Source organism: Danio rerio, chromosome 14, assembly GCF_052040795.2.
Source record: "Danio rerio strain M-AB ecotype USA chromosome 14, GRCz13ab, whole genome shotgun sequence".
In the NCBI taxonomy this organism is placed as follows: Eukaryota; Metazoa; Chordata; class Actinopteri; order Cypriniformes; family Danionidae; genus Danio; species Danio rerio.
Window position 1 is genome coordinate 6,215,001 of NC_141034.1, and position 25,122 is coordinate 6,240,122.

General features: G+C 36.7%; 1 protein-coding gene across 1 annotated transcript in view; it reads right to left on the reverse strand.

The window, feature by feature from the left end:
* npm1b (nucleophosmin 1b) overlaps positions 1-25,122 on the reverse strand; it is a 52,544-nt gene that overhangs the window by 15,178 nt on the left and 12,244 nt on the right. Inside the window, exons 6-8 of the mRNA NM_001166155.2 lie at positions 23,506-23,591; positions 21,021-21,078; positions 13,899-13,982 (exon numbers count right to left, since the gene is read on the reverse strand). Coding sequence (NP_001159627.2) covers positions 13,899-13,982; positions 21,021-21,078; positions 23,506-23,591 — 228 coding nt within the window. The remainder of the gene's footprint in view (positions 1-13,898; positions 13,983-21,020; positions 21,079-23,505; positions 23,592-25,122) is intronic.

Sequence of the window (25,122 nt, forward strand, 5' to 3'; positions counted from 1 at the left end):
CTTTGAAAAAGATGATGACACGAATGTACAGTACATGTTTATAGTATTGTATATTAAAGGCAAGCACAAACATAAATCAGAGACACACATGGCAAATTGTACATTGACATGAGCTCCGAGCCACTAATAGGTAATGTTCACAAACAAGGTCACAGCACTAAATACTTCTCTGGCATGCGTAAAAAAGTGTTATTGCAGATGTGTATGTGTAAAAGCGGATTTTACAGAAAAAAATCCTATTTTTGGCTACATTGTTGTTGTGTAAACATAGCCGATTAACAAATCTGCAGCAACTGCGCAATGCAGTCCTGTAAATATGCAGAAAAATGTAGAATTTTTCAAGTAGCTTGTTAAATCTATGCCATAAATAACCAAGGCAGTTCAGAAGTCAAAACGTACATTAAAGATGTAATGCTAAAATGGACTTAATATTGGTAAACAATAGTATGTATGAAAGAAACTCAAGACCACGGTATACTTCAAACAAACAAACAAAAAAAAAACGCTGAAATGTCATTTCCAAAATCCAGCTGAAACGAAGTCCTTTTTGAGTTTGTTTTCCGCAGTTCACATGGAGAGAAATTTTAAAGACTCAAAAAGGGTCCACTTTGTCACGTCATATATTTTCTGAGTTTCCACACACTGGTGGTTCCATTCTGTGTCTGTCGACAGCAAATAGACAACATTGTAAAGATGGGAGATACCATGGTGGCACTTCTTTTGAAGACGGCTGTTTACCAGATGTTTATGAAACTGTTCTTCTTCCCTCAGCTCCATTGTTGTGTTTAATGGTACATGCGAGCCACATTTGCAACCCCGCCTACTGCAGCGTGGGGGTGTTGGAAGGTTCTAAAACAGCGTACTGTCATTCAGCCTTTTCAAACTTCTTTTTGACCTCAAGCGAAGCATAAAAAAGAACCTTACGTGAAGAACACAGGGGCCTTCAATCACAGCTTAAACTGACCAAAATGAGATACAATCCAGAATTAAAGGTCAGATTTTGCATTATTCTTTTAAAGATGGGACTTTTAAGGGATGGGACACACTAAGCTGACGGTGAGTCGTTGAGCTTCATCGGTCAGGCTAGTTGGTTTGGTATATTCCACATGTAGCCACTCGTCAGGTTAAGGCTGAATTATACTTCTTCATTGAGAGATTGCCATTACCATTGATTGATAACCCCAGCAGTGCATTTATATTTCTGCATTCTATTTGTGTTGCTCTGCAATAACTTCTGAAACACTGGCTGGCAGCGGGTTTGTATGTTGACCAGTGTAGAGTTTTTTGCAGGTGTTTTACATGGGAAATACCTGTAATGCTACCTTAATATACAAGTAGTTAAAACTGACTCATTCAGAGGTGAGAGTCGGCAGATATGCTGCAACTTTAGTTATAAAAAAAAAAAAAACACCACACAAAAGTTTCCATCTGAAGGTCCTCCACGGCCCTAGACACTTGTTAAATACTCGCACCAATGGGCTCACACCTCCCCATAATTGTCAAAGCTGCCCACACTTGTCAATGTTACCAGGCCAACCAATCACAGAGCTTGCACTACGCATCATCAAACATGTAGTTGCATTTTTGAGAGGTGCGCATCATCATTGGCTTCAACCATGACAAGGGGTATGAAGGCTGTGGCGGACCATTTGAAACAGAAGTATAAATCAGCCTTTAACATCAGAGCTCATTGGCCCGATTTAGCATGCAGAATAGGTGTTGGACGTAGGATGAAGAGAGCGCTCTAATTGGTTATTAAATCTAAACTTTGATGGACATTCTTAACGGGTTACCAATCAGGAGCTTGCTCTAGTGAGTATGACCAAACACCTACTGTTGTTGACCCAAGGGGAAATCCTCCTGCGGACACAAGACTCGGCTCATCAAAGTGAGCCGACAACAGCTGTCAACATCAGCTCATCAAATTGAGACCAGCTCATTCGGCGGTATCCCTGAAAGCTTCCATCATCCAGGTACAGTTGGATGCTCCTCTGAAGGATCTTATGGACCCAGATACAGTGCTGAACAAATTTACACTGTTTTTAACCTTCCTAAAGCGCATAATTCTGAACTTTGATGGACATTCGCGACGCATTAACCAATCAAAACCAATAAACCGTTAACCAATCAGTAGCTTGCTCTAGAGGTTATGACTAAGCGCCAGTTGTTGGTGACCCAAGTGAAAATCCTCCTACCAACATAGGACAACAGCTTATCAAATTGCGATCAGCTCAGTCAGAGGTACCTCTGAAAGCATCCGTCATCTAGGTACAGCTGGGTGCTCCTCTAAATGATCTGATGGACCCAGATACGGCGCTGAACAATTCTACACTGTTTTTTAGTCTTGCTAAAAGAACATAAATCTGAACTTTGATGGACATTCCCAATGCGTTAACCAATCAAAACCAACAAACCGTTAACCAATCGGGAGCTTGCTCTAGAGATTATGACCAAGCACCTGTTGTTGGTGACCCAAGGGGAAAATCCTCCTTTCAACAGAAGACAACAGCTCATCAAATTGGGACTGGCTGAGCTGGAGACAACTCTGAAAGCTTCCATCATCCAGGTACAGCTGGATACTCCTCTGAAGGGTCTGATGGACTCAATTCAGCACTGAACAAATCAACGCTGTTTTTAGCCTTCATAAAGCACATAAATCTGAACTTTGATGGACAATCGTGACGTGTTAGCCAATCAAAACCAATAAAGTGTTAACCAACCAGGAGCTTGCTCTAGTGATTATGATCAAGCGCCTGCTGTTAGTGACCCAAGAGGAAATCCTCCTGCCAACACAAGACAACAGCTCATCAAATTGGGATCAGCTCAGTCAGAGGTACCTCTGAAAGCTTCCATTATCCAGGTACAGCTGAATACTCCCCTGAAGGATCTGATGGACACAGATATGGCACAGAACAAATCTACGCTGTTTTTAGCCTTCCTAAAGCACATAAATCTGAACTTTGATGGACATTTGCGACACGTTAACTAATCAAAACCAATAAACCGTTAACCAATCAGGAGCTTGCTCTAGTGATTATGACCAAGTGCCTGTTGTTGGGGAACCAAGGGGAAATTCTTCTGCCGACACAGGACAACAGTTTATCAAATTGGGACCAGCTCAGTCAGAGGTACTCTGAAAGCTTCTATTATCCAGATACAGCTAGATGCTCCTCTGAATGATCTGATGGACCCAGGTACAGCACTGAACAAATCTACGTAGTTTTTAGCCTTCCTAAAGCACATAAATCGGATTTTTGATGGACATTCGTGACACGTTACCCAGTCAAAACCAAGAGACCTTAAGAGATTATGACCAAGCATCTGTTGTTGGTGACCCAAAGGGAAATCCTCTTGCAGACACAGCACAACAGCTCAATAAATTGGGATCGGCTCAATCTAAGGTAGCTCTTAAAGCTTCCATCATCCAGGTACACCTTGGTGCTGATCTGAAGGATCTGATGGACCCAGATACGGCGTCAAACAAAAATCTACGTTGTTTTTCAGTCTTCCTAGAGCACATAAAACCTCCACTTTATAAAATCCATGTTGGCCATTTAATAGAAGAGTCACCAGGCAGACAAACTCTCCTCCCATGAAGCAAATCCATGTCTATTGTGACGTGAAATTCATACTCGAATGAAGCGAGTAAACTCAAAATGTTCATGATCTATTCATGCAAGCCGCCTTTTATGTGAACACCCCATTAAGTGGAAATAACTAATACCGCTATCATTCCTGTAGGCTTTCGTTGCTTTAGAGTGTTCACCGGCAGCTATTTGGACCAGACATGATCCAATGAGAGGCAACAACACAGTTGGGGTTTTCACACTGCTGGTCTGTCAAGGACTTAAAACCCAAGCATCCCTAGACCCATCTCGAAAAACACAAATTCAAGGTGAAAAGCTAAACATTTCTCCAGAAATTTCTGGACATAGCTAGATGAAAGCAGAAAGTGAGACAGAAACATAAAGCAGCGAACAATGTCTTCTAGTCTCTCTTTGTAAGGACAAAATAAATAATCCCCTTCGACTCCGTTGCGATTGACGAGCATGCGATAGATCAAAAGGTATCAGATTAAAGGACAAATGCACTCACAACACACATGCTCAGGACTGGCAGAAGGCCAGAGAGGCCCGGTGTGGTGCAGTCATTATATAGCAGGGCGTTATTTTGTGTGTTGGGAAAGGACAGCTGTAGAGTTAAGACAGCTGACAGACAGAGAGTGCAGCGAGCTTTTTAATCTACGCCAGACACTGATTACAGATGCCAGGGGACGGCACTTAATCATTAGCACGCTAGCATTTGATGTAATCAGCTGTCCTCAATACACACAAACACACACGCCACTGAGCCGCGATCGAGCACATAACTTTAACAAGCGGGGACATTACAAAGGATCTTGCGCATTGCTCATAGCTCTATTACACTAATGCAGTTTTTATGTATGTTGGGAGAGGTAACGGTCTAAGCTGACTAATGGGGATCTACTTTACAAGCGTCCATACAGCTAAATCTATTGTCAAAGAGCCTGAGACATTAATAACAAGACACATTGACAAGTTAATAAAACTCCAATGTAATAATGACTTTTCAAAGTTAAGATTAAGCACCTTTCATTTTAAAATGTTATTAGTGTTTTCAGAAATGTAATTGCATATGTTTCTAGTAATTTCTTTGTAATAATTTAAAGCCCAATCCCAATTCTATTTTTGTACCCCTTTCCCGTTGGCCCTTACAAACGAGGGTTAAGGAGAAGGACTTCAAAATTTACCCCTAAGAATTGGGACAGCACTGCAGACCTGCACACATCATCATATGCCATCACGATCACATGCTTCATGTGAGATCAGACGATCGCGACTGCTGTAGTTATTCCAGTCGTGCTATTTTTTGTTATTTATCTTCAGGAAATCACTGAAGGCATATATTATGTTATCATAATAATCTAATGTGACAATAAGATCGTAACTGTACTGTGTATTTACACAGTGGCCATATTCATCCATGTAAACACACAAAAACAACATTAACATTAAAGCACACACTGTAAAAAGCTCATTCTCAGCCACTAGACATTACTGACAGGGTATTCGAGTGTCATCGAGTATGAATGCAGTGGGACTGCTGTACAAGAGTTATTATTAGGGATTATAGATTGCGAAATTTAGCGTTTTTTTTTTTTTTTTAAAACATGACTGTAAAACATGAACGCGGTTATGAATATATTAAAACATGTGTTTGATTGTCGGAAAAATTCGTAATAATGACATAAAAAAATAATCATTTGTGGATCTCCTTACTTCAGGGTTCAGCAATGCTGCCGCTGTGGCTTGTGTATTCTGAGAAATTTTCTTACCCCTTTGTTTCGAGTGTGGTCCTGAAAAATCTTCGTTCGAAGGGCTATTCACCCCAACGCCTTCAAGCTAAAGAGAACTGAGACAGCCCTACCCCTTGGCGTGCACGTGCAAAACAAGGGGTAGGGGTGATATTGTCCGAGGCTCAGACACACTCTCACAGTTCAAAACTAGAAAGACCTATCTTTTTAGTAAAGCACACACTCAATGCATCATATAGCAGTATGATGCATGAATGTGCTCCATGCAGGTTTTCCACATCTCGTTTATATACACTACAAACAGCAGCTACGCTAATTATTGTCTTTATTCTGTGTCTCATCCCGAGGCCCCCAGAGACTATGCAGTCCTACTAATGCGATGCAAGTCCTGTAAAGAGATTATCCCAAGGTTTCCACAATCCTGGACCAGGCCATATCCTGAGCAGCTTTTGAGGTGGTCATTGAGTGGAGAGCATGCGTCTGATTCTTGTGAGATTCCAGGGACAGCTGAGTCTTCACTAAGGTCCAAAGTTCTCCAGCCTCCATTGCCTAGACTGCAGCTCTGCACAGGACGTTTGACCATAGGAGAAATGGTCATGCCCAACTGAGCCTGGTTTCTTTCGAGGTTTTTTATCCTTCACTTTCGTCAATTGGTGAAGTTTTTTCCTCGCCTCTGTCGCCACTGGCTTGCATAATTCGGGACTTGTAGAGCAGGAATACTCTTCAGTGTTTGGACTCTCAGCATGGAATATTAACCACACTGAACTGAAATAAACTGAACTTAAACTCTGAAAATTGATCTGACACTGTTTCAACTCACTATAATCTTCTATGTGAAGCTGCTTTGACACAATCTACATTGTAAAAGCGCTATAGAAATAAAGATGAATTGAATTAAACTAGATGAGCAATGAAGAATCTGTGGGCAACTACAGTCTGACTAACCCAGACTGGACTTCACGCATGGGTATTCTTGTAGAATTTACGACAGCATTTGCAGATGAAAGCATCTTACGTTTAGAGTACTTTGTGATAATGCACTAAACCTGTTTCTACCTGCAAATACAGTTTAACCAAGCATTCCGCAACCACTGAAGTGGGTCATTGTGAAATTCGAGCGATTTCTCTTTACGCATTCAATGTTGGGAGAATGTAAAGTGTTAAGCAACGCAGCGTCTGCCATGCTTTAATGACAGAGCAGTGAGTTTCCGCTCGCCTCATGGCCTGCAGCATTAAGCCCTAATGATTTCTAATGGCAGAGGGAGTGAACGCCGGAAACAAGACCGGAAGCACAAGTGGCCGAGTTTGAGAAAGATGGGAGGATGTGTGCTTGACTGTCTAATCTCGTCGGGTGTTTTAACAACCACTGTCCTGCACCAGAACGTGGCCATTATGGAATTAGCCAAACGTGGGTGCACACATACACACACACACACACACACATAGCCCCCCGGGTGTTTCTATAACAGTGGGTAATTAGCGCTCCTCACGTCAGGCATGTAAGATGCTAATAATACGCTTACATTGTTAGGTCAAGTGAACCGCCAGCGGGTGCGAAGGGAAACTCATTTAGACATTGTGAAGGGATGTGTGTGCGTGTTAAAGGTGGTCTGCGTTAAAATGCCAAAAACAAAGGTCACCTGGTAAACCTGTCCTGAGGGGGCGCATTTCTGCCGTCAAGAGGTCAGAAACATTTATATAAGTGGTGAAAGTTTAGTCTTGGTTTTGTTTGTCACCTGCAGAATTCGCACAATTTGGCCACTTGGGGTAATTGGTTTTGGGGGTTTGTGATTTTTTTTTTTAGTGGGGGGTTGAAATGTTTTGAAGGCGAAGCTTGATGGATGTTTATGAGCATATTTAAAGGTCCAGTAAAATGTAAATAATGTTTTGTAGATGTTGGTATCATTATGTTAGTCTTCTATGGAACAAAATCAATGCCAAAAGTATTGAAATGTAAAGCTTATCGAATAGCACAAACTGAAAAAAGTAATACATTAAATTAACAACTGCATGCATTTTAATGACTTGGATAGCCAGGGTTTGTAATTTTAGGTCCTGAAATTTAACAAAGCTGTTTATTTAAGCTGTGAATATCTCAACTAAAACTATTTCAAACACGTTTTCATACTTAAAAATTCAATAATTCTTCTTCAATTTCCAGATTCCATGTATGTTATTCAAATGACAATTTTCAATTCACTTCATTTCAGGTCAAAAATTTGCTTCCATAAAAACAATAGATTCAATTCGGCTGTTAAAATGTGTCTGACAATATTAAATGTTACTTTTGTGCAGTTATTAGTATTTTTCATTACTTATTTACTGGTTTAAACATCTTTAATTGGTCCACTTGCTAGTGAAAAAGCAGCTGGAGATTGTCAGACTGCAATCTATTGCTTTTCCTGTGGTACACGGATGTAATGGCAAATTTTAAGTCAAATTTAATCCACTGAATTTTGGGAAGCAAATTTTTTAACTGAAATAAAATGAACTGAAAATTAACTTTTGAACGTTATGCTTCATATTTTTCACCAGTATTGAATGTTTTGTGAGTGAAATCTGAAGATTGAATAATTATTGAATATTTAAGTATGAAAACGTGTTTGAAATATTTTTAGTTGGGATATTCACAGCATAAATGAACAGCTGTATTAAATTTCAGGACCTAAAATTCCAAACCTTGGCAATCCAAGTCATTAAAATGCAAGCAGTTGTTAATTCAATGTATTTTTTTTTTCAGTTTTTTGCTATTAAATAAGCTTTTTAATTCAATACTTTTGGCATTGATTTTATTCCATAGTCTTCAAGGATATCTATAAGCTAGTGTGGTAGAAAACAATGACAAAATTAATATTTAGAAGGTATAAAACTGATATTAACACATAAAGCTTGTAGTTTATCACTTCTGCCTTAATGGATCAATGGTTTTATTCACGTCATCTCATACTTCTCATACATCTCATACAATCCAATGCTCTCTAGTATCTGACAGGCCCTACCCTCTTCAAGACCCTTCTCATTTTCTCATTTGCTTTTTATTTGATGTGCATGAGCTCAACAACTCTCACTGGCAGAGTTGTGAGAAAACAAAACGCTATTGGTAGTTTTTAAAAAGGGAAGGAGCAACTGTGTGCCATGGCTCCTGATGACAGGTAGGGTCAGGTGATGCATTTCGTTGATAGATATTGGTGATCGCGTCACCAGCTCTCGTGCTTTCTTCATAAAATGCGATCAGACTACAATCAGTCGCATTTGCGCAGAGAACTGTTTGAGCAGGCTGTGGATTGAAGCTATTAATATTAATTGAAGCTATGTCACACCCTCTCATTGTTTTTCAGTAAATAAACCAGTACTTTAAGAAGAAAACAAATATCAAATAAGTCTGATATTTGTGATAAGTGATATTTATAATATAATATAAGTGATATTTATAAGAAATCACTAATTTCTGACTAATTTACAGTATATGTATTAGCAGTAGAACTTTGGTGTTCACACAACATGCCTTTTACCTTTTAAGTCAGGGGTTCCTTGCACAAGAATGATAATATTTGGCATTCCAATCAGATTGAATAAAGATTGAGCTAATGATAATAACTCTTCCTGTCTCTTCTGATTGTTCAGTTTAGGCTGACCACCAGCAGAGTTGTTTCTAAAGTGTATTTCAGCAGGCCATTTATTGGATCTCATTGGATCTCATGGCTTTACTTCTCTGATCAGCTTTTTAAGCTGTTATATGGGCAGGTGTGTGTGTCTCTCCAAATCATCTCCAATAAATCAAATTGATCACAGGCTTACTCCAATTATTACATAGAAACATCCCTAAGATTATCTAGAAAATGAAATGCACCTGAGCTGTGTCAAAGGGTCTGAATATTGATGTCAATATGAAATTGAGGCATTTTTTTTCTTTACATGAACAAAACGTTAAAAATAAACGCACTCAAGTCGAAATCAGCCATGGCTCCTGACGACTGGTGGGATCAGGTGAAATTTTTTTAATAGATATTGATGTTGATGGATGATTATGTCACCAGCTCTCCTGCTTTTAATCATAAAAAGTGATTAGACTACAGTCAGTCGCATATGCACCAAGAACTGTTGGACCAGGTTGTGGATTTAAGCTATTAATATTGTGAATAATGTTACATTTCTTACACGGACCGATCATTTCTGTTCACAAGACAGTAGTGGGAATAGGTACTTAGGGCCAGGACACACAAAGTTGACACCAAACAACTAGCACCAGCAAAACAAAACTGTGCACTGAATCGCATCTGAACCAAAAAGCTGTGTGTGAACACAAAACGAACGAAAGCTGATCCGTCATCCAGGCTCAGCTTCTGAAGAGTTGATGAATTCACAGAGCTGGGTGCATCTCTTAAGAATCTAATGGACTCAGACACAACGCTGAAAGAAATTTATGCCATTTTCAGCCTTCCTAAAGCACAGAGGACAGCTATTCTCTCAATATAATCTGAATGAATCTGAATGTAAGTGAAATTGACGCACAAATGCAGCAAATTTTACGCATGAATGAAACTAAATTGACCCGAGATTGAAGCAAATCTGATGCGTGAATAAAGTGAAATTGACGTGCAAAAAAAGAAAATTTTATGTGCGAATGAAGAGAAAACTGATACACAAATGAAGCAAATGTGATGTGTGAATGAAGTGAAATCGATGCACAAATTAAGCTAATTTGACGCATAAATGAAATGAACTTGATGCGTGAATGAAGCAAATCTGAGGCACGAATGAAGTGAAATTGATGAGCGAATAAAGCAAATTTGACAAACGAATGAAGTGAAATTGACGCACAAATTAAGAAAATTTGATGCACAAATGAAGCAAAACTGGCACGCAATTTAATAAAATTTGATACATGAAGCGAAATTGATGCGCAAATGAACAAATTGGACGCACGAATGAAACTAAATTGAAGCGCGAATTAAGCAAATTTGACGCATGAATGAAACGAAATTGACGCGCAAATGAAGCGAAACTGAAACAAAATAATCAAATTTGATACATAAAGCGAAAATGATGCACAAATAAACAAATTTGATGCACGAATGAAGCAAAACTGAAGCAAACTGGATGCACGAATAAAAGTAAATTGACATTAAAAGCAAATTTGACGCACAAATTAAACGAAATTGATGCGCAAACGAAGTGAAACAGACATGCAAAAATATAAAATTTGATACATAATGTGAAACCGATGCCTAAATAAACAAATTTGATGCACAAATGAAGCAAAATTGACGTGTGAAAGAAGAAAATTATACGCACAACTTAAACAAAATTGACATGTAAATTAAGCAAATTTGATGCATGAATGAAGCAAAATCAACCCGTGAGAAAAGCTAATTTAATGCACAAATAAAATTAAATTGACGAGTTAATGCAGCAAATCTGATGTGCGAATTAAGTGAAATTGATGCGCAAATGAAGCCAAATTTAAGTGCGAATGAGGCCAGCACACTCAAAATGTTGAACTGCCCATAATAAACCATATCGTTTGCAAATATTCGAGAAATTAAGTGAAATTACACATGGCCTTAGTGTGCTCCTTCTTGACTTCAATTATTCACTTGCTACGTGACAACTGCGTCACACTCACGATTTGATTTGTTGAATAACCAATCAAATCGCTCTTTTCAGCCAATGGCCAACACGATTTTACATGCTGAATCAGTCCAATGAGTTCTTATTAACCTGATGAGAGGCAACGAGTGGAACATACCAAACCAACTAGCTGGACCGACAAAGCCCAATGGCCAACCATCGACTTGATGTGTACCAAAAGTGTTGCCAAATAAAAAAAAATCCCGTTTTGTATTTAAATGCTTATAAAATTATTATCAATTATTTCAAGGGGATACTAATGATGGATTAATGGTATATTAATTTCTGAGTTTAGAAACAAATGTGAACAAACGCCTTAATCAGATTTTTTTTTTTTGCTTCTGGAAGCCAACCGTAGAGTATAATTTCTCTTTTAAGTAAGGACTGCTCCAGCGTTGCATCTGGATGACTGCTACCTCTCTAGAATCCTTTGAAAACCTCACCATAGTGTTCGAGCTCTTGTGTCTTTCTGATTCAGCACCACAATTACATCGCAAAAAAAAAAAAAAAAATGACATCAAAGACAATCCAAACCCACACAACTGCATTTGCACCGGTCAAATGAGGGGGGGGGACTGTGATTAGAAGAAAGTCTGGCGAACGCATACAGATTCCCAACATCGGTCACCCTGGCAGAAGGCCGTGGCTTTTAGAGTAGTTTGTTGTTTTAAAGCAGACCACAAATGACCCTTCAAATTGGACGTTTTGGGATTGTTGCCACCAGCAGCTAGTTAAGAGCGCTTCCCCGTTTTTCTTTGCATGGGAAAATACGATGGCCCTTTTCCATGACCTAAAAGCAAACCTTTGAACGTCAAGATGTTTCTTTCTAATACGCTCGATTATTAAAAGTATATTAAGTGCGTTCGCTCCAAAAAAAGACACTGGAATAATGGCTCTGGGATCGTCGTGTCCTCTTAAGACTGGGCGGTTTTCAGCTAATCACAGCTGGGGTTTTTGAATTCTGTTGCGCACATTTATCTTTAGGGGTACTGCTGGTCTAATTCGCGTTTCGCTTTTGGCGGCGTTGGCTGATCGTAAACAAAGACAGGCTGTCTCATTATCCCGTGGTTTTTCTCTGTGAAGCTGCCATGGCGTCGGCGTTCTAACCTGCACCTGGACGTTTGGTAAGAATTACCTCTGGCATCCAAGGTAGACCTTGGCTTTTGGTTGGCATGGTCTGGCAATTTGGGATGGGAACTGAATACCAAAACCTGAAACCCAGACGGCTCCTTCAGCTCACGCAGACCCAAATAAATTCACTCTTTAGCGGATCTGGGCAGGTATATATATATATAGCTGAAGTCTGAATTATTAGCTCTCCTAAATTATTAGCCCCTCTGTACATTTATGAGAGTGTATATAAACCTAATAGTTTTATTAACTCATTTCTAACAACTGATTTCTTTTATTTTTGCAGTGATGACAGTATATAATATTTGACTATAGATTTTTCAAGATAATAGTTTTCAGCTTAGAGTGATATTTAAAGGCTTAACTAGATTAATTAGGTTAAGTTAGGGAAAATAGACAAGTTATTGTATAACGATGGTTTGTTCTGAAGACTATCAAAAACAATAGTGCTTAAAGAGGCTAATAATTTTGACCTTAAAATGGCTTTTAAAAAATTAAACACTGCTTTTATTCTAGCCAAAATAAAACAAATACAACTTTCTCCAGAAGAAAAAAATATTATCAGACATACTGTGAAAATTGACTTGCTCTGTTAAACATAATTCAGGAAATATTTAAAAAAGACATTTCCAGGAAGGCGAATAATTTTGACTTCACCTGTATATATAAAAATGATAATTTTTTATGAGAAAAATCAATGTCATGTGATTGACACAGACACAAACATATTCATGATAACCCATCAAAATAAAAGTCTGACTCTATTAGTAGAAAGTGTGTGGTAAGTCCTTCACTAATTTACAATTTACATTTTAAAGTATTAATTGATTAAATAATTAATATTACAATTATTTTAGTTTATTTACAACAATAAATAGAACTTTAGAAAAAAATATGAATTTATAATAAATGTAATAAATATAAATAAATTTAGCATGACTCAGTTTTGTTTTAACAAACAAGTTGCAAAATTGTAAAAATGTGATAGTAAAACAAAAAAGAAGAGGTTTTATTAATTTAACTAGGCAAGCTTTCTGTTATTAATTACATTTTGATGGAAATAAAATTTTACACATGGATGTTTTTTCAATCATTTAATCATTTTTTAAACATTTAATCATTATTTTTTGTTGATCAAATTGTGTTAATTTATTGAGTAGCTCTTATGATATAATATTACCACAAGATAAGATTTTTACAAACTTTTTTTCACAGAGTAATAAAAAAATGTAACTGCAAAAGTTGCTAAATTCTTTACAATTAATTGTAAAACGAAAAAAAAAATGAAGAGGTTTTATTAATTTAATTAGATAAGCTTTCTGGTTATTAATGATATTTTTATAGAATTAAATATTTGTATAGAATTAAATAATTAAATAATTAAAATATTAAATACAAGGATATTTTAGCCATCACATTATGTCAATTTATTAAGCAGCTCTAGTCTAGTGTATTATGATATACCATTACTGACATTTAAATTGCATTATAAATTTGACATGACGCAGTTATTAAATTTTGGTCAAACACTTTTTAACCATTTCAATGTGGTCATGTCATTGGGCCATAAACATTTCCTACATCATAACTATAACGAGGCAATTCAAACATAACTTAATATTAAAACAGCTGTCCTAACATTATTTATTAATATGTGGCTCTTTTGTGGATTCTTGGAAGCTATAAAAATTAAAAATGTAAAACAGGATCATTGTTTTTGTTTAAATCCCCCAAAATGGTCTATATCTTTCCTGAAGTTTTTCTAACTTTGCTCAAAATGCATGTGAGGTAAATAATGAACCTGAGTTTGGGGCTTCCCTGATGTCCCTGCTTTCTTGTCTGGAGAGCCATTCTGCTTATCCGCACTTTTCTTCTTCTCTGGAGTCTGGAAAAAAGAAAAAGGTCCAAAGACAGACATTGCAAAGTCAGACTAATGTGAGCAGAGAAAATATTGAACTAGCTCCGGTCAGCTGTCATGCTCAGTGGTGGAATCATAACAACAGATCATGTTTGTGAGCTGACTGAATCTGACATCTTTGCTCTTCACTCATGTAACACAATACACTTCTCGGATGTTTTTTTTTCTGTCAAAGCGCAGCGATAAGAGAATAAAAAGCACAGCTTGTCTGGTCACGGTCTGAAGAGACTGCAGGACACTGTTATTGCTCTACACTATACCTGACAAAAGTCTTGTCGCCTATCTAAGTTCTAGAAACAACAAATAATAACTTGACTTCCAGTTGATCATTTGGTATCCGAAGTGGCTTATATGAAAGGCAAAGACCTCTAGATTATGTTTATTTTACCAAAATAAAATGGTCATGCCTTGATTTGTAATTATTTATTTAAGACAGTAAGGTCTTAAAGTAAAGTCTTGTTACTTAACAGAAATAATGTCCAGAATAGAATATAAAGTCATGATGCAGTGGAAACAGAATGAATATTGTGGTTTATCTCATGAGCTTGGAGGACTGCATCCATACATCTCTGCAATTCTCAAATAAAGTATTAATAAAGTCATCTGGAATGGCAAAGAAAACATTCGTGCAGGACTCAGAGTTCATCAAGATTCTTTGGATTCAACTTCAATGCCTCCTCCATTTTACCCCAGACATGCTCAATAATGTTCATGTCTGGTGACTGGGCTGGCCAATCCTGGAGCACCTTGACCTTCTTTGCTTTCAGGAGCTTTGATGTGGAGGCTGAAGTATGAGAAAGAGCGCTGTCCTCCTAAGGAATTTGCCCTTTCCTGTGGTTTGTAATGCATTGGGCAGCACAAATGTCTAGCTACTAGAGGCGGTTGATGTTGCCATCCACTTTGCAGATCTCTTGCACATCCCCCATACTGAATATAACCCCAAACCATGATTTTTTTCTTTACCAAACTTGACTGATTTCTGTGAGAATCTTGTGTCCATGCTGGTTCCAATAGGTCTTCTGCAGTATTTGTGAAATCAAGACTAGCAGTCAAGTTATTATCTGTTGCTCTTACAAGCGGGATCAACAACAAGACTTTTGTCAGGTGGTGTATAGCCCAGAGAAAAAGACAAGCAGAAGAATGGATTAATCAAAAAAAATCTGGATAAGAATTTACAACAAGATGTTGTACTACATGTCTACACTGTAAAAATAAATCTGCAAATGAAAAGTTCCTGTATTTTGTGATTCACAAGCGATTTCTGTTTATTTGCTGGCAACTATCTCTCTGCAACTCTCACACGGTCGGCCACTGAAGCTAAGCAGGACTGAGCCTGGTCAGTACCTGGCTGGGTGACCACATGGGAAGGCTAGGTTGCTGCCGGAAGTGTTGTTAGTGAGACCAGCAGGGGGTGCTCAACCTGCGGTCAGTGTGGGTCCTAATGCCTAAGTATAGTGATGGGGACTATATACTGCTCAGTGAGCGCCATCTTTCCGATGAGACATTAAACCAATGTCCTGACTCGTCTAAATGTCTAACAATCCCAGGATGTCCTTCAAAAAAGAGTATGGCTTTGACCAAATTTGCCTACTGGCCTCTGTCCATCATGGCCTCCAAACCGTCCCCATTATCATAATTGCCTTCATTACTCTGTCTTCTCTCCATCAATTCAGCTGGTGTGCAATCTGGCGCAATATGGTTGCCGCCGCATCATCTAGGTGGATGCTGCACACTGGTGGTGGATGAGGAGATTCCACCCAAACAATGTGTAAAGCGCTTTAAGTGTCTAGAAAAGCACTATATAAATGTAAGGAATTGTTATTATTATTGCATTATGGGAGCTTGACCTCTGCTACTATTTAAAATTTCAGTATCAATTAGTACCTAAGTTGTACTGCAAGTACAAATACACCAGCTCAGACAGTAATCGATTGCAGACTCATTTCATTGGCTGATGCTGCTATGACGATCGCCTCAGTCTCAACTTTAGACACGCCCTCTGTCAAGCATTGATGCTGAAGCCTCGTGTGAAACGGGCGTTATTAGACGCTGTGATTTGGAATCCATAGCAGCAATGCATTACTAGTATTTCATTTTAAAGAATATTTATAAATATAAAAATGCATTATCCAGTTATAGTAACTTCTCCATAGTCGCTCAGTTGTCTTACAGTAAAGTGGTTGGTCTGAGAATTCGTCCCACTCTTCCTCTATTAATGGGACGGCTGGTTTAAAAGTATTTGTTAAATTACAGTGTTGCGTGTTAATATGGGCCAAAATCTCTGAGAAACATCTCCAACATTGCTGAATCTGTGCCAACAAGAATTTAGGACTTTCTCGTAGTCCATCCCGATACTAGTAAGGTTTACTTCACAACATGAGTTTAACACATGTAATTTGAACACTAGCACAATTTAAATGGATAATTCACGCAATAAATTGACATTTTCTTACTATTTACACAGCCTTGAGTTGTTCCAAACCTTTATGAGTTTCTTTATTCTGTTGAACAAAAAAAGTAGGGAAAGTAGGGAAAACAAATATCGTGGCAGTCAATGGTAACAGGTTCCCAACATTTATCAAAATATATTTCAAAGAAAGAAAGTCAAGTAGGTTTGCGATAAGTAAGTAAATTCTGACTGAATTTTCAGTTTTGGATGAAGAGCCAGATAAACGGTGCTGTAAATGGAAATACAGTACTCTTGTTGATTTACAGTAAGTGAACCACTGCCAATAGGTTACTGTAGATTCTAACTGAAAACTGTTAACAGTGTATGCTTCCAAAACTGAACAGGCAACAAATAATCAAATTAAATATCTGATGGAAAAGGTTAAAGGAGGAGAGATTGAAATACTGCAATAATAGAAGAAAGCATCGAGGACTAAGGGATCAGAGGAGATGTGGAGTGTGTGACAGAAGTGTTCATCAGTTGTCTCCCCTCTGGCAGGAATCAGTCCTCACAGAGCAGGTATGCACCCGCTTTGATCTCCAAACACACACACACACACACACACACACGCTCTCTCATACATTTAAACACACATGCACACAGCAGGACTATTAGGTTTTATTATGCTCATCAATTTTGATTCAGCTCTAGTGAGTTAAAATGGTGGAGAAATAGTTTCGATTTGTATTCTAACTGCTGTTAAGTTCTTAGACTAAACATTTAGTTTTACATTTTTGAAAATTCTGTTATGCACACCAAGACTGCATTTCCTGAAGAGCCCCTATTATGGGTTTTTGAGAATGACCTTCCTTGTAGTGTGTTACACAGCTCTAAGTGAAGTGAAATATCCAGCTTAAATCTGAAAGTGCACAGTGTTTAAAACTATTGATTCATCTATAAAAGAGTCGACTCATAGATGGCGAGTCACGCACCAAGCGACCTGGGGCCTCATGTATCAACGCTGTGTACGCACAATAACTTTGCATACACCATGTTTTACGTTCAGAATCGCTCACGTTTGGATTTACTAATGATGAACTGATCGTGGGAAAGTGCGCAGCTCCACGCCAGCTTTGTGCGAGTCTGTTTTATTTCCATTGGCGACTCCTAGAGGCAGTTATGTTAAATTGCACTTTACAAAGTGTCTTTGAGCCTTGCAATGGCGTCTGTATGAGACGGGTTCTTCTAGCAGGTATATAAGGTTTCCATACCATACAGTTGACCAGCCAAACATTAAAGCGCAATTTGCAGCGGTCGCCTGTTTTCCCAATGTAATGGGAGCGATCTACCGCACACACGTTGCTATAAAGGCACCATCTGAAGATGAACTTGCATGCGTGAATCAGAAACATTTCCATTCAACAAATTTGCAAATAAAATATGATGCACAGACTTATTGATTATTCCTACTTGTCTTTCTCATGAAAAATAGTTGGCAAAATCTGATATGTAGCGGGGGAAAAAAAGAAGAATGAGTTCATTAGACACTGGATTCGAACCGAGTTCATGCTCGAACGTGTCAAAACATGTTGCCATGCGTTTTACGAGCTGCGCCACTGAGACTGATATGGGTACCACAACATTTTACACCTATAAATCACACTATTTCTTTTTTTAATTCACTCAGTGCGATGTTCAGACCCAACTGTGTTAACCGCATCAGCTAAACTCTCCCCACTCTATTTTTTTTTTGTTGTTAATTCCGGAGGACAAACTTGCAAATAACACAGTTTTCCTCCGGTCTACCTCCGAAAGCAGCACCTTCAATTCACATTCTGTTCAAAGTTTCTCTTTTTGCTTGCTTTTGCCTTTGCTTTTTTCTTGGGTTTTGCCAAAGTAGAGTCATTGGCATATTCATACGGGGGAGGAGGCAGAGAGGGGTTTTGTGCTCGTGCATGTTGCGCTCAGTTTCACATTCATTCGGATGTACAAAAGAATATGTGTGAGATTCGGCGTACGCAGTGTTTCATACATCTGAATTTCTTTCTGCGTACGCACATTTACAGCTTTAAGCGTACGTAATGTTTTAGTATGATTTCCATGCAAGTCTTCTTACTTGGCAGTATTTCCGGTTTCGACCGAATGAGAAAGGAGAAGTGGTAAATACGAACTAGAGGTCTGCATACCTGCTGCTATACCGCTGGAGCCACAGGACCCGACCCATTTTTTGCGGTGCGGGAATAAGTCTGTAACTCTGGTGTAATTAAAACGGGAACGGGCGCTTGGATGCTGTTTAAGTGTGTTTGTGTGGCGTGAGTGTGTGAATGAGAGAGAGCGTGATGCTGTGTGACGATATCAAAATTTGGATACCGCCCAAGCTTATTGTGCGCTCTCAAATATACGCTGCTGAAGTGCTATTTAGCGTGGTTATGTAACCAGTATGTCTCTAACATTTATTAGATTTGTTAGGAATATTTATGAATGTCTCCAATAGACCTACAAAGTGGCATTAATGCATCCTGAAGTAAAGTGAAACGGCTATAAACTCCAGCAAGATAAAGTCATTGTATGCAGAACCACAGACTTGCACCTTTCAGTCAGTCAGTCACCTTATAAAAACAATGCACAGCACTACTACGATTACAAAAAAGTTTGCGCTGTTATAATTTACTTACCTTTTAATGCGTTCTGGTGCAATTACACCTCGCTATTAAAACAACAACAACAACAATGACTGAATGTTTTGAATGAGAAGCTGTAATGTAGCTGTGGTGGTATGAATGAATGTAGGCGGAAACCATGCTATACCAATGTTGGGGACTCGGGGGTTTCACAGACCGTATCAAAATGCTGAGGACCAGCATTTATCCGGGATAATTAACAAAAAGGGGCTGGTGTCTTAAGATGGGCCTGAAATACAGGAGATCCCAGGAAAAACAGGAGTGTTGGCAGGTATGTCCACACATGCACTCTGCACTCTGACTACTTCAATATTGTTATTAAGCCGTGCTGACCATTTCACTCTGTCTCACGCAAAACGCAGTCGACCAGTCGCAACAGGCTGACGTCAGCCCAATCAGCGCAGATTAGTTTCACGCTGAGCAGGGATTCGGGAACAAATGAATCGCTGAACAAAAAATATGGGAGTCACTGGGATAATTAGGTAAAAATAAATGCATATAAGACAATGAAAATGTTTTTGACCTAGCATGCATATCAGCCTGTTGTTGGAGACACTTAAACCAAAATATGACCATTTTTAATGTATAATAGGGGCTCTTTAAGTGATTTGTTTGCCTGATAATGCCACATCAGCAGCTTACATATACAGTTGAAGTCAAAATGATTCGACCTCCTGTGAAGTTTTTTTTCTTATTAAATGTTTCCCAAATGATGTTTAACAGAGCAAGTATTTCCTATAATATTATTTCTTCTGGAGAAAGACCAAATTGTTTTATTTTGGATAAAGTAAAAGCAGCTTTATTAAAAGTGCTATTTTAAGGTCAATATTATTAGCCCTTTTAAGCTATTTTTATCATGTACAGAACAAACCATCATTATACAATGATTTGCCTAATTACCCTAACTTGCCTAATTAACCTAGTAAAGTCTTTAAATGTCACTTTAAGCTGAATACTATCTTGAAAAATATCTAGTAAATTATTATGTACTGTCATCATGGCAGAGATAAAATAAATCAGTTATTAGAAATGAGTTACTAAAACTATTTTGTTTAGAAATGTGTTAAAAAAAAAAACTCTCCGTTAAACAGAAATTGGGAGAAAAAAATATACAGGGGGGCTAATAATTCTGACTTCAACTATGTGTGACACGTTGCTAAAAACATTATTACACATATATTAAACTAGAGTAAAAATTGCTTATTTTTGCATTGTTTAGAGCAAAATGATCATTACATTACATTCCACATAGAGAGAGAAAGCAAGTATGAACAGACATGAGAAATGGATATGAACAAGATGATAAAGATGGCACCAAAAGACACTTTAGTTATTAAAATGTGAAGGAAAGAATATAAAGTGCTCTCGAAGCTGATGGGGTGAATACAGGTGCTGAAAGATTCTGAGTCTCTCTCAGGAAGAGACTGGCACCTGCTGGTCACTCTGGTGTTCACTTCGGAACACAGTGGGAACATGGCGAAATGTAACATGCAATGTGAACATGTTTCAAAGTATGGAGAAAAGAAGATTTTTATCAAATAAAAACAGAAAATAAAAAAACCTGGAGTTATCCTGAAAAACTCAGCTTTGCATCACAAATGTTTTGCATCTTAGAATATATTAGGAAAATATAATTTAGTTTATTAACAGTTTTTAACAGTAATTACTATTACTAACTAATAATACACAGTAATATTAATAAACTGTTATGTTTTACAATATCACACAATTGCTGTCTTGGAAAACTCTAAAAATGTAGAAAAAAAATTAATACAGTAATTCCAATATTGTGAAATATCATTACTGTTAATCACTATTATTTTAAAAGTTAAAATATATATTTTTATTTAATATAATCCTGTTCTTTATATATATAGCATAAGTACCAAACTTCTTTTTCCAAATATTCTAAACAAAAAAAGCAGGAAAACTTACTTTTTGAGTGGATTTGACAGGGCTCTTTACAGCAGGCTTTTCTTGTTTGTCATCATCCCTAAAGATAGATAAAATTAATTTCAACATCTGAACATTTGAAGTGGATCTTAACATTTGAAGTGGATAAAATAAAGATTTTAAAAAATTGTCCCAAGACAAGAATGGGTGTTGTTGGTAGCTTCAAATGTTGACAACTGTGTATATATATATATATATATATATATATATATATATATATATATATATATATATATATATATATATATATATATATACATATATATATGTGTGTGTGTGTGTGTGTGTGCATGTGTGTGTATGTATGCAAAAAACGATGCTAGAGTTTGAGATTCTTTAAAAAAAAAAAAAGTGTCATTGTGCAAGCAGCAGCAGTTGCCGCTTTCACTTTAACCATTCTTTGAAAAGATTATTAATGGGCTTTTTCCAGAGATGGGTTGCGGCTGGAAGGGCATCCTCTGCGTAAAAACATGCTGGATAAGTTGGCGGTTCATTCCGCTGTCACGACCACGGATTAATAAAGGGACTAAGCCAACAAGAAAATGAATTAATTAATTAATGGGCCTAACATTAACCGTGTGCAGGTGATCATCCTTTCATTATGGCATGTTTTTCACCTGCTTTCTTTTACAGTTATTGTTTTATTAATTATGGTATATTAATCATCCTTTACAATACCATTGCTTTATTAGTAGATTAACTTCCCATTTATTTGTAGTTAACTGGTGTTCTGGGACCTTTAGCCAGTACAGACTACTGTTCATACTTCTAGATACATGACAATAAATATTTTTAAAATGTCAATTGTATTTTTTTAAAGAAAAGTTTTGTTGAATAAAAAGTGTTTGTTTACAGCTATATTTGGCTTGTTTTGAAAATTTCTAATTATTTTAAATTTGTGGATAAGAATTTTTTTTTTTTTGAGTTTTGTTTTTTTTGGTGTAGCCAGATAATAATAAGGTAAATCTGTAGTGTTGATCCCTGTTAAGTCTTGTGAAACAAGAACTATTTGCAATGCAGCACTAAAATCTATTTGCTCATGCTCATTGTACGAGGTCATACACAACACACAAAACGTGAAATAAATAAGGAGTCATGTAGACATAGCACAACTTCTAAATTAAAAAGTTTAGCATGCCAAAATCAAATATATGCATATAAAATGTATTCTCCTTACAACAAAATTGTAGGTCGTGAAAATGGCGAGTGGCTAGTAATGTTGAAAAACTACTAGCCACAGTCACTAATATAAATATAAATATATATATATATATATATATATATATATATATATATATATATATATATATATATATATATATATATATATATATATATTACTCATAAATTATAAATAAATAAATTCGTATTCATAAATTACCTTTCACGTGAATGTGCAAATTGTATTTCACATTCGCCCTGGATTTGTGATTGTTTATATTTTTGAGACTTTCCAGGCAGCACACAACTCTCACACAGATCACTTTTTAGCAAATCAGATGAGACGTCATTGTTCAACCAATCATACCTCAAAGAGAGCAATGTAATTGAGGTACTCCACTTGGCAAACCATTTATGTAATCAGACTTAATTTAGAAAGGAATAAACACACACACAAATCTAAGTTGATTCACACATGAAAGACGATTTGCCCATTTGATTTGCGTAGTAATGTAAAACAAATTTTAAACATTTACAACTTTTTGTACACTGTTATACATTTTTAATTTGTAATATACATTGTTGACATTTCTAAAATGATTTTTTGAATATACAGTTAAAGTCAGAAATATAAACCCCCTTTTAATTTTAAATTTATTTTTTATATTTCCCAAATGATGTAACATAGCAAGAAAATTTTCACAGTATGTCTGATAATATTTTTTCTTCTAGAAAAATTCTTATTTGTTTTATTTCAGCTAGAATAAAAGCAGTTTTTAATTTTTTAAATACCATTTTTGGGGACACAATTATTAGCCCCTTTAAGCTATTTTTTTTTTCCGATAGTCAACAGAACAAACCATTGTTATACAATAACTTGCCTAATTACCCTATCCTGCCTAACTAACATAATTAACCTAGTTAATCGTAGTTAAACACTTTAAGCTGTATTGAAGTGTCTTAAAAAATATCTAGTCAAATATTATTTACTGCCATCATGGCAAAAATCAAATAAATCAGTTATTATAAATGAGTTATTAAAACTATTATGCTTAGAAATATGTTGACAAAATCTTCTCTCCGTTAAACAGAAATTGAGGAGAAAAAATAAACGAGGGCTAATAATTTAGGGAGGCTAATAATTCTGACTTCAACTGTATAATTTAATTGTATGCATGTAAACTGTTTTTATGATTATATATATTTTGTCATATACTTAAGTATAAATGAACCTTATTGAAGTAGTTCACTGCGTGTAAAAACTTTCAATGAAACACTTTATAACTGAACAAACTTGAGCTCTTACTCTTCTTCATCATCATCATCATCGTCGTCGTCGTCGTCATCATCATCGCTGTCTTCATCCTCATCTGAGTCCATTTTCAGCTTTTTCTAAATAAAAAAAAAGAAAAAAAATACCTCTATTAGAAGCAGAAAATTAGATGATATAATCATATTACATTATATTTAAACTATAGTTATGCAATTATATTACTTATTTTTATATTCCTGGTGTCTCAATTTTATGAAGTAATAAGCAGCAAAAAATAAATAAGCATTGCAGTTATTTTTTGGCCAGTAAATCACATCCTTAAAAAGAAAGTCCCTCAAAATGAAAAATCCTGTCATCATTTACTCACCCTTAACTTGAACGCAAAAGAAGATGTTTTGAAAAATGTTGAAAACCTGTGACCATTGATTTCCATAGTATTTGCTACAACGGAAGTCAATGGTTACTGGATTTTTACATTAAAAAGAAACTCATAAAATGATGAAACCACATGAGGGAGAGTAAACAGTGAGTACATTTTTCATTTTGGGGTGCACTATCCATTTAACCCTAGTAAAACTCACTGGAAGTGACAGCATCTCACGGCTTGCTGCTTTAATAGGAATTCTGGGATCATTTCAACACCCTGACAAATAATTTCAAACAAACTCTCTGTGTATCACATTGACGGCAAGCTGTTGCTTGTCTCAGACACTTATCTAGAGGATTAAGTGTGTATTGAACAATGTGTCTCTTTATTGAGATTCCATGAAAGTCAACAAGGAAACTTTCACACATCTTTTTTAAATGTTTCTGGACATCTTGTTGACACCCTAATTTCTTAAGAACAAATAAAAAGGACAACCAGTTCCTGTTGTAGTTTTTTCCCCTGGTACAAATATCTTAACAATAGTAAACCAAAAAAAAAAGCAACAAACAAATATAAGTCAAAATTATTCATCCTGCTGTGAATTTTTTTTTTTATCTTACTCAAATATTTCCCAAATTATGTATAACAGAGTGATGAATTTCTCACAGTATTTGCACTAATATTTTTTTTCTTCTTGAGAAAGTCTTATTTGTTTTGTTTCAGCTAGAATAAAAGCAGTTTTTAATTTTTGGTTGTTTTTTGCGTTATTTCGAGCAAATTTGTTCTTCTGTTTTGAAACAAATTTTTGAAGCTGCCTCACGGCAATAAGATCCTTGTGTGAATTCCAGCATGTAGAGTGGATGTTTGTACAGGTGAGTACAATGTGACGCGTTTGAGTATGCAGCATTAATTCATGAGAAAGACTTGGTTCAAACCAATCAGTGCGCTCTATTGTGTATGCGGTGCAACTTCATTAATATGCAAGATAGCTTCTAAGACTGTTTTTACCTGTTACAGTGTTCAGAGAAATGCCACGATGTGTTGCCAAATCAAGTGGAAGAAGAAGAATCGTTTGGAGAAACAGGTCATCAGTGTTGTGTTTATTAATGTGCTGCAATGAAGGTTTTGTTTTTATTTCCCCGCTATGAGAGCGCAGCTGGACTCATGTGTGGATTACAGTGCACGCAACAGAAGTACGTTTGTAAGGAACATTTTTACCCGAGAGCTTTTCGCATCTGGAAATGGTGAAATCTGGATTTACCGCTCGTCTCTTTTTAAAAAAA